The sequence below is a fragment of the Leuciscus leuciscus genome (genome assembly GCF_965113295.1).
Source record: "Leuciscus leuciscus genome assembly, chromosome: 4".
NCBI lineage: Eukaryota > Metazoa > Chordata > Actinopteri > Cypriniformes > Leuciscidae > Leuciscus > Leuciscus leuciscus.
In genome coordinates this window covers 6934331-6945489 of record NC_138728.1, presented here as the reverse complement: position 1 = coordinate 6945489, position 11159 = coordinate 6934331, and the positions used below count along the sequence as shown (strand labels likewise).

At 36.1% G+C, this 11159-nt stretch overlaps 1 protein-coding gene across 1 annotated transcript; it reads left to right on the top strand.

Annotated features, from left to right (window-relative positions):
* Positions 1-386: 386 nt before the first annotated feature.
* kics2 (KICSTOR subunit 2) lies at positions 387-9329 on the top strand. The gene is made up of 3 exons (XM_082167088.1): positions 387-874; positions 3266-3554; positions 8077-9329. The coding sequence occupies exons 1-3, from the start codon at positions 634-636 to the stop codon at positions 8894-8896; spliced, it is 1350 nt and encodes a 449-aa protein (XP_082023214.1). The 5' UTR covers positions 387-633; the 3' UTR covers positions 8897-9329.
* Positions 9330-11159: the final 1830 nt, after the last annotated feature.

The window sequence follows — 11159 nt, the reverse complement described above, 5'->3', positions numbered from 1 at the left end:
ACAGTGTTTATGTATTTTTTTATATATATATATATATATATATATATATATATATATATATATATATATATATTAATTGTGAATAGTGGCACAATCTCTCCCATTTTAAATGTTCGTTTTTACTCCACAAACTCTACACATTTTCTTTAGATATATATTCATATATGACGTATACACACACACACACACGTTTATAAATATAAGTTTAAATGGTCTGAATCGTCTGAATAGTCTTTGCAATATAATAAGGTTTAATGGACGGATATAGAGATATAAAATGATGTCCAAATATATTATATTTAAATAAAATTTAATACAAATGTTCTGCATTTTGCTTTTGTATTAGATTCGCGTTTCATATACAGACGTATTTGTCTCCTTTGGCTTGCCGTAGTGTTGTCGTTGAAAAGTGTCATGGTGGCGTTTAGCACTAAGAATGTGCATTTCACCTGCAGAGAACGATCTGAGCCATTCAGACTCGTTGGTGTGGTTTGTTATGGTCTTTTCTAGCGACCGCGACTGTCGGACACAACATTACGCGCGCGTCGAACAGTTTTAGCGCTCATTAAATAACGCTGTCGCGTGAATGTGCAGCAGCTGCGAGCGCAAGTGCGCTGATTTGTGCCTGTCATCATGTGTGACACGCCGCGCGATGAGGAACTGCGGCCGGTTCCTAAAGAGAGAGCCGTGCTCGAGAGCTTCTTCACACAGCTCGGGATGTTCTGGTTTGACAGGGCGAAGGATTATGTGGAGAAGGAGAAGGACGCCAGTAAGAGTGCAGGGGCAATCTGGGGGTCTCTTCTGGCCGCTCTCGCACACCTGGCAGCCGCAGAGAAAGCCTACCACAACATGACCTTTCTCGGCCAGAAGCTAGGTATGAGAGAAGCACTTCTGATGCTGTATCCTTACTCCTTACATCAAAATACTCTGGTGTTACCCGGGGGTGGGGGAGGGCTTCTGGAAGCCCATTTCCACCACATAAGAAGTAAAGACAAAACATGTTTTGGTATTTTAATCATGAGGTAAAGTGTCTAAATGATGAGACAAAAGTTATCATAAAAAGTCAAAATTATGAGATAAAAAGTCACATTATAACAAATGAAAAAGATAAAGTAATAATTTAGATAATTAAACTTGATATTAAAAAGTTGAAAAAACAAAAACATGCTTTGGTATTTTAATCATGACATAAAGTGTCTAAATTATGAGACAAAAGTTATGATAAAAGTCAAAATTATGAGATAAAAAGTGACATTATAACAAATGCAGTTATTAGATAAAAAAAGTAATAATGTAGATATTCAAAATTGACATTAAAAAGTTGAAAAAACAAAACATGATTTGCCATTTTAATCATGACAAAATGTCTAAATTATGAGATAAAAGTAATGATAAAAAGTCAAAATGATGAGATAAAAAGTGTCAACAAATGAAATTATTAGATAAAGTAATAATTTAGATATTCAAAAATTAACATTAAAAAGTTGAAAAAACTAAAACATGCTTTGGTATTGTAATCATGACATAAAATTTCTAAATTATGTGACAAAAGTTATGATAAAAAGTCACAATTATGAGATAAAAAGTTACATTATAGCCTAACAAATGAAATTATTAGATAAAAAAAGTAATAATTTAGATAATCAAAATTGACATTAAAAAGTTGAAAAAACAAAAACATGCTTTGGTATATTGTAATCATGACAAAGTGTCTAAATTATGAGACAAAAGTTATGATAAGTCAAAATTATGAGATAAAAAGTAATATTATAACAAATGAAATTATTAGATGAAAAATTTATAATTTAGATAATCAAAACTGACATTAAAAAGTTGAAAAAACAAAAACATGCTTTGGTACATGCAATCATGACATAAAGTGTCTAAATTATGAGATAAGTGACATTATGACAAATGAAACTATGAGATAAAAATAAATAATTCAGATGAAATCGTAATTTTGACATTAAAAATTATGAGATTAAAAATTATGAGATTAAAAAGTCATATTTATAAAAAGTCTACATTATGAAATAATCAAAATTTAAACAGTCAATTGACAAAGTCAAAATTATGACAGTCCTAATTAGTATTATTACCTAATTATTACTATAAAAGTCAAAATTATGAGACAAAAGTTATGATAAAAAGTCTAAATTATGAGAAGTATGAGATACGAAGTAACATTATGACAAACGGAATTACAAGATAAGAAAATTAATCATTTAGATAAAATTTAAATTGACATTAAAAAGTTGAAATAAGATACCAAGTCAGAATTATTAAATCAAAATGTTGACATTAAAAAGTCAAAATTGTGAGATTGATAAGACCTAGTTGCCTAATAATTATTATAAAAAGTTTAAATAATGCGACAAAAGTTGATAAAAAGTCAAAACTATGAGATAAAAAGTGACATTATAACGAATGAAATTATTAGAAAATAATAAAGAGAAAAAAAAGAGAAATAATTTAGATAATCGAAATTTACATAAAGAAATTAAATAAGAGATTAAATCGAAATATCCAAATTATGAGATAAAAGTCCTAATCACCTAATTATTATTGTAAAAAGTCTAAATTATGAAATAATCGAAATTGAAACAATTTGAAGATGTGAGATAAAATGTCAATTATGACATAAGTAAAAATTATGACAAGTCAATTGACAAAGTGTCAAAATTATGACAGTCATAATTATAACAAAAAGTTATAATTCTGACCATTTTTTTTTTTAACTTTTTCATGATACATAATTATAATTTTATGTCATAATTTTGATTTACCAAATCATTTTTGTGGTGAAATCTGCTTCCATGTATCAGATTTGAACACTACACACGTTTATTATGCTAATCATTCAGTAACATCAATGTAAGGTCATGTTTTCGGGCCTGTTCCAGGATAACACCATGCTTTTTGACATGCCATAGTAAAACCGTGGCTTTTTAGACATAGTATTATCCTAGTACATGTAACCATGGTAATGTCATGGTTTTGAATATGCCAAACATGTGGTATTACCCTGGTACATATAAAAAATTTTTTTTTTTTAAATTGGAATGTGCATGTATCAGGCTAATGTAATATTTTTTGGACATGCCATAAAACAAAATGTAACCCATGGTGTATCATTTAAATACAGCAGATGGCGCCATGTGGCCATACATAATACATCACCATCAGTTTGGTCTGTTATTGGCTTGAAACTCTCCAGCATTGTGTTGTTTTAATGCCATCATATTAATGTCTGTGTGTCATGCAGGTGGTCAGTCGTTCTTCAGCCGTAAGGATTCCATCAGAACCATCTATACGTCTCTGCAGAACGAACTGAAGAAGGTGGTCTCCATGGGCCGCCACACATCCGGAGGCTCGTCTCCAAACCTGGAGGACCTCCTGTCTCACCTGTCCGAGCAGCTGTGTCACTTCACGCAGGCCAGGGTGGAGATCGCGGACTTCTACGAGAAGATGCACTCTCTGGGTAGCCAGAAGACCGTGAACTCTGAGGAGCTCGTGAGCACGCTGGAGACCGTTTTACAGAAGTACAGTTCCAGGTGAGAAACGGAGAGAGTTGTAGATTCTTCGTTATGACTTTGTTTTAGTTTCATTATTCTGAGAAACTATTATTAAATCAATTTTTATTTCATATATTACTGAAATGATTTGAGAAACATTCATTTTTAGATTGAGGATCGTTGTGTGTGTGTGCGTGGGACTCTGTGTTGTAGTGTGTTATCTACACCGCCAGGGGGAGTCTTGGCTTGCCTTGCTCACATTCACCTTTAATTTATTAGCGAAACACTACATAGATCTTATGTAGCCCCGCCCCTTTTCAGTTCTGTGCTCGTTGTGTTCTGTCTTCCTGTTCGTATTTCCACAGCATGAAGGTCAGATCTTACGGATTTATGAATAAACTGCCCGATTTAAACTCTTCCCTGTCTAGTCTACTGATGTTTGATATGACATCCGTTTCAAACATTACAATGCTCATGATAACTTTTGTTAACTCTACAACAAATAAATTTAATTCACTTCACCAGCTAATTACTCTTCGACAGCGATGCCATAGAAATATACAGATCTACCGCAAAAACAGAAGATCAAACACAATATTCTAAACATGGCTGTGCGCTTGTATCTCTGGTCTATATGATGTGTAATAGAAAAAATTATGAAAGGCCATTTCCACCTCAGAGTCAAATAAATGAAGGTAATTTAAAATAAACTTTCAAAGAAAACTGATGAAATCATTAAAACAATGCCGAAAATGTGCTAGATCATGTAATGGTGCATTTCAAATATTTTTGATAAAAGCATCTGCCTAATAAATGAATAAGAATATTCAGAATTAATATATAATTAAGTCTTGGACTAGATGACATCCAAAGAATGTGTGTCCTCATAAACCATATACAGTATGCAAGAACACACACACACACACAAACAAGTGTGTGTTTGTGTGTTCTTGTATATATGGTTTATGTATATATATGGTTTATGTTCCTGTCCTCGTAAACCCCAATGGCTTAAAAAACATACTAAATGTTTTTTTTTTAAATGCAGAAAGTTTTCTGTAATTGGTAGGTTTAGTGTTAAGGGATAGCCTGGAAATCCAGACCTAAATCTAAAAGATTAACGGTCTGGCGTCGACTAATGAAAATCGTCCAGCTCGAGGGGCGGCACCATTGAAAATCTCACTGCACGCAATTGGATAACCCTAGGACCAATCACAACAAGTTATCGCTTAGCTACCAGCGGAGCTAACTGGTAGATTATACTCTTACCGTATCCGGTCGGCAAAACAGCAAAAACGTTCTTCTAGCAAAGGAACGATTCGAGCGGCGTCTTGGCGTTCCTGTTTTAGATAAAAAGCCAAGTCTAACTCGTTCATTGTAGCGGCCAAAGCCGTTTCAAACAACTGGTGTTCATCCATAGCCATCTTGCAATGTTTACTAATGACTTCGACGTCGCAGCGCTGTCGTCATCTCGCCTCTGGCCCGCCTATATCAGATAACCCGATGTGATTGGTGCAGCTCAGATCGAGGGGCATATTTAATGAGCATCATTACTCGACACCAGAGTAACTCGCTGAGCAAATTCAACTTGTGCTCTCGCGAGAACTCTGGATTACCAGGGTAGTTCAGGGATAGAATATACAGTAAAGTTTGTACAGTATAAAAAACCATTATGCCTATGGAGAGTCCCCGTAAACCACATATACGGTTGTGTGATCTCTATATATATAATTTTTTCACCAATGATTTCTTTTAAAGTGGAAAAACTACTTAAATGCACCTTTAAATGCCCATATTGTTCTATCAGAAATGATGTTTGATAAAGCAGTCGGTGAGCCCAGCTCCTGGTTAACGACATCTGAAGCCGAGCGCGCTCCCACTGACTGCTCAAGGTGAACTCTGCACTTCACGGAAAGAAGGATGCCAAACGTTGAGTCACCGCTGGAGTAGAAGAGACAAGATCTCCCAAATGTTATCTGATCAATTAATCAGTCAGCCGACGGCTCGGCGGAGATGCAGCTCTCGCCTGCAGCGTGACGCTTAAGAGGGTCGCCGAGGCTGACCTTGACAAATCAGCGTTCAACTGCTGGCCTACAAAGAAAAAGCATTAAATGCGAATTCATGTTTGCAAAAGTGATCATTTTCAAACAGGTTTCCTCCAATCTTCCATTGAATGGCCAAACCGATAGACCCGCCCCCAAACTCGCACCATTGGTCGCCGTGTTGGGCCGGTCAGGATTTTGTCCTAGCACCAGGGTTTACAAATGGCTCGTCTCTGGATTAAACTGACATAGGAAGTATTCTTCTGTGAGCTTTATTTTTAATTTTCTTTCTCTCCCTCTGTCATTTCCTCATGCTCTCTTTCTGGCTGCCTGCTAAGACATGTAATTAATGATCAGTCAGGGGTGAAGAATTTCACGCTGCCGCTGAATGCAGGAGATGTAATGAGCTCTATGCCACCCTGCAGTATTCATGACTTTCTCCAGAGCTAATGAGCAAAGAGAACAAGCTGGCACAGCGTCGATAGCTCAAACAGGACACACAGATTGCAGGATTACAGAGATGTTGACGATCGTCCACCATCTTACATCGTCTCATATTTACATCATCGAGTTCCATTACACATAGAGCTGTACAATATTGGAAAATCTGACAATGCGATATTCAGTGTTTTTGATATAGTTTGCGGTATGAAAAAATACAGAATTCTCAAGATTACTTAATTCGCTATTTTTGAAATAATCATTCTTGAATGAGTTGATTTTGTGGAAAAGTGCATTTGAATTTTAAATTATTGTAAAAAATAATAAATTTTTTGAGTGCAAACCATCCTTTTATGGTTGAACAATTTGGGAAATACTTGAAAAATGTGGGCGTCCACAAGAACTTTCCACTTGTTTTCATAAGCCACATTCACACGGTAAAATTATTTGTATTGTTATTTATTATTAATTAAAATATTAAAAATAAGAAACTACAATAAAACAACTACTGTAAAAAAGTATTTAATAAATAAAAAATAGCGTTTTGAGTACATTTTTATAGCACACTGTAAAATTAAAATACTAATATTTATGTCTTAATTTCTTCATTTTTCAAATGTTAAAAAATTGCGCTTTTATTTTGGTGGTTTGCCAGCAAATATATGCGCTTCCAGTTTCAGAGTGAAGCGTGGCACTGCTTATGACTGTTTCAAAGTGTACTGAAAAAGAATTGGTGCAATTTACTTTGAAACGATTTTCACAAAGTAACAAGTTACATTGATTTAAACAACATTTTTAAGGAGAAAGACTGAAATAAGGTGCGATCCGACTTGTAGAACTCATAATTACTACTTGTAAGCTCTGACTTGCACGTGACCACTGCAGATTAATTTCGCAGTTGATAGTGTTGCTATATAGACTTAATGTGCCAGAGAAACAAGCGCACAGCCATCTTTAGAACTTTGTGTTTGATCTTCTGTTTTGGCGGTAGATCTGTATATTTCTACAGGTGAAACTCGAAAAATTTGAATATTGTGCAAAAGTTAATTTATTTCAGTAATTCAACTTAAAAGGTGAAACTAATATATTATATAGAAAATTATATAGAAGATATTTCAAGCCTTTGTTTGTTATAATTTTGATGATTATGGCTTACAGCTTATGAACATTTTCAAAATTTCTGAGATTTAGAATTTGGGGTTTTCATAAGCTGTAAGCCATAATCATCAAAATTATAACAAATAAAGGCTTGAAATATCTCACTTTGCATGTAATTTTCAATATAATATATTAGTTTCACCTTTTAACTTGAATTACTGAAATAAATGAACTTTTGCACGATATAAAAATTTGAGTCTCACCTGTATGGCATCGCTGTTGAAGAGTCATTAGCAGGTGAAGTGGATTTACTTACTGTAGAGTCGAGGAAAGTTATCATGTGCATTGTGATGTCATATCAAATGTCAGTAGACCGGGAAGAGTTTAAAACGAGTTGTTCATTCATAAATCCGTTAGATCTTACCTTCATACTGTGGAAATACAAACCGGAAAGACAGACCATGAGCGCAGCGCTGAAAAGGGGCGGGGCTACATAAGGCCTATAGAAATGCATAATTCCGTGTCTGAGGATGTGAACAGCTCACGGGTAGAAGCTCACGGGTTGTCATCTCGTAATTATGGTTATTACGACATGGCATGAACCCAGTTTTTTCTTGTAAAACACTTGTATTCACAAAAAAACTTTTTTACAGTGTATAAATGAACACAGTGCCACACTTCTCTCTGAAACTGGCAACGAATTAGTTAGCCTTTGCAATTTGCACGATTATTCACCCAAAAATGAACATTTTGTCATTACTTACCCTCAAGTTGTTTCAAACCTGTCGAACACAAGATATCTTAAAGAATGTTGGTAACCTGTTGACGGTAGCCATTGATCAAGTCAATGGTTGCCGTCAACTGACCAGTTACCAACATGTTACCAGTGGTATTGATTTTACTTCAAAATATATTGCACAGCCTTACAATTCACAGGAGGTTATATCTGTAATCCCTGATGGCCATTTAATTTCTTTCAGATTCCACCATCCAATCCTGAGCCGTCTGGAGAACAGCTTCCAGGTGGAGGTGGACGTGTTGACTCAGCTCCTGCGATGCCAGGCGCAGATCTCCGAGTGGCATTTCCTTCCGTCTCTGCTGAACCTGCACGGCGCCCATTCCAAACTGCAGGCATGGGGGCAGGTGTTCGAACGCCAACGAGAGACCAGGAAGCACCTCTTCGGAGGCCAATCCCAGAAGGCCGTGCAGCCGCCGCACCTCTATCTGTGGCTGCAGCGCCTTCAAGCGACACTCCTAGCCAAGTTTAGTTTCTACTTCCATGAGGCTCTTAGCCGGCAGACGTCACAGTCCGAAATGAAAACCCTAACGGCTCGCACCTCCCTCGATTACTTCGGCAAGATCTCTGGCTTTATTCGCAAGCACGACGCTTCGAACGTCTCCTTGGTCTTCGACAACCGTGGCTCCGAGAGCTTCCAGGGACACGGATACCACCATCCGCACTCGTACCGTGAAGCCCCCAAAGGCGTGGACCAGTTTCCGGCCGTCGTGTCGCTTCCCGGCGGAGAAAGGCCGGTCACGCACTGGCCCAACGTCATCATGATCATGAGCGACCGCGCCACGGAGCTCAACGCTCTGGATAAGGTGGTCCACTTTTACGACGATAAAGTCCAGAGCACTTACTTCCTCACGCGACCCGAGCCGCACTTCACCGTGGTGGTGATCTTCGACGGGAGGAAGTCAGAGAGGGACTCGCACATCGTGGCGTTCCTGCAGGAGCTGACGGGATCGCTGAGGAACTCCAAACCCTTCACCACACTCAAACCAGGCTCCAAGGGATGAACTTCATCATGGACTATTTTCAACCCAAGCATAGTTCATTTTAAAAGGATGTTTCAGGTCAATATCAGTTGCCGATGCTCTTTTATTCACTCTGCTGCTGAAACCGTTTTATCCTTTTCCTTTTGAACAATTATTAAAGAGGTCCAAACGCTTCATGATTCAAACACTTTCAGACCAAAGACGAATATCACAGCTGTGAACATTTGTCTTTTTTTTTTATGTGCTTGCAAATGAGTGTTTTCCGGCTTAGCAATTGGACTTGCTTTACTGAATATGAAAGGGACCTATTACAAAGAATTTTGATTTCCCTTTTAATGTTAATTTGCTATGTGTAACACATTTTAATAGCTAAGCCTTTGGTTTTAATGTTTTGACTGTTTTCTCCTCTTGTACATTTTCACTTCTGAAATAAAGATTATAATTGTGTATCATACTAACTGTACTGTCTTAAATTTAGTTGTGAATATTCACTGACACTTTTAACCTTTTTATTTTATTTTATAACCATTCCTGGTTGCTTTTTAATAGGTCATTGTCCGGCTGGAAAATTCATTATTTTCCTGTTATGGTTCACTGCAAACCCAATGAAACACACAGGTCACAGCTATACATATGAGAGTTGACGTCTGTGCTCAAGGACAACAGAAAGGATGAACCACCTTGCATTTGAAAAATGAAGATTAATATAAATCAAAACATTAAAGATTGATAGGTGTATACCCATAACACAAGACAGAGAAAACAGATCCCATCCACAAATCGGAAACCACAGTAGTGTCCAAAAGTCTGAGACTGGACCAGAAAATCTGGACTCAAAATCAAATTTAAAATTAACTAAGAAATGTTGTGCTTTGATTAGTGTGTTGTTGCTGAAATATTTCTTATTCGTCTAAATAAGTAAATGTGTGACCTTAATCATGTGACTGTATAGACAGATTGTTCCACTGAAGCTCAAGATGCTCGGATCATCTTAAATCATGCTTGAGAAGACGATCATCAGGTTTTACACAAAATTGTGGAGTTCGTGCAGCTGAAGCAAAAGAGAGATAAACCAAATACATTTCACATTACATAGTAGTAGTGTTAAATTATAATAATGTAAAACAAAACATTTTCACGAGTGATCTCAGACTTTTGGATCCCGTTATATTATCATTTTACCTCCACTTCAGCATCAGCCAAGTTAAGGTGCATGATGGGAAATGATTCCTTGCTAAAAGGCAGAGACTGTGTCCACCACTTGTGCACTTCTGCGTGAGCCATAAAAGGATCCTCGAATCTTCCTACATTTTTAACAGCAAGACTGAAATAAAAGCATAGGTTATTATTAGTGCACATGGATTCTTGCAGATGGATTCTAACATTCCAAGGAAAATTGAGGGACATTAAAAGTATAGTTCACTCAAAAATCTTTTACTTAAAAAAAAAGTAAATAAGGTAACGGCATTTTCGAAATTCCACTTTTAGACGTTCTACTAACTAGAAGTAACTTTGCAACTACATGTCAACCAATCACTGATTATAGTAGTAGACTGTCTGCTTAATATCTGCTAACACCTTATTTTGATGCTCTCCAATAGGCATTTTACTGATTACAGGCAGTGTTGGGGAAAGTTACTTTTTAAAGTAATGCATTACAATATTGCATTACTCCCTAAAAAAGTAACTAATTGCGATACTTAGTTACGTTTATGGAGAGTAATGCATTGCATTACTTTTGCGTTATCTGCGCTGGCCTTGCGTATTTGTTTTTTAATAACAACAACAGCAAAAATTATATTTTTGGCAAATGTTAAAGGCCCTTTTACACCAAAAATGAAAATAACCTGTATTTGCTTCTCACTGTTTTTATTTAGAGAAATATTGAATCTGTTTTTGTGCAAGTGAGATGAGTAAATGCATGCTCACATTTAGTCTAGAACTACACACAACATTTCTGCACTTACTCCTGTCAGTTAATAAATGGGAAAACAAGGTAACTTGCATTACTTATTTGAAAAGGTAACTTTTGCTGTAAATATGTAAAAAGTAATGCGTTACTTAACTAGTTACTTGAAAAAAGTAATCTGATTACATAACTCCCAACAAGGATTATAGGTAACTTTGCAAGTACAAGTCAACTTATTCTATTAACCCTAACTGTCTACTAATACACTAATACATGTTTAGTTGACATGTAGTTCCAAATTAATGAGAGTTATTTGATATGTAGTTGCAAAGTTATAGTTAGAATATCTAAAGTGGACCATCAAAATAAAGGTTT

Bases quoted from the DNA above. Each gene is read 5' to 3' on its own strand.
- kics2 (XM_082167088.1), top strand. From the start codon at position 634: ATGTGTGACACGCCGCGCGATGAGGAACTGCGGCCGGTTCCTAAAGAG. The intron at 875-3,265 runs GTATGAGAGAAG...TGTGTCATGCAG, and splicing joins CTTTCTCGGCCAGAAGCTAG to GTGGTCAGTCGTTCTTCAGC. The intron at 3,555-8,076 runs GTGAGAAACGGA...AATTTCTTTCAG, and splicing joins TTACAGAAGTACAGTTCCAG to ATTCCACCATCCAATCCTGA.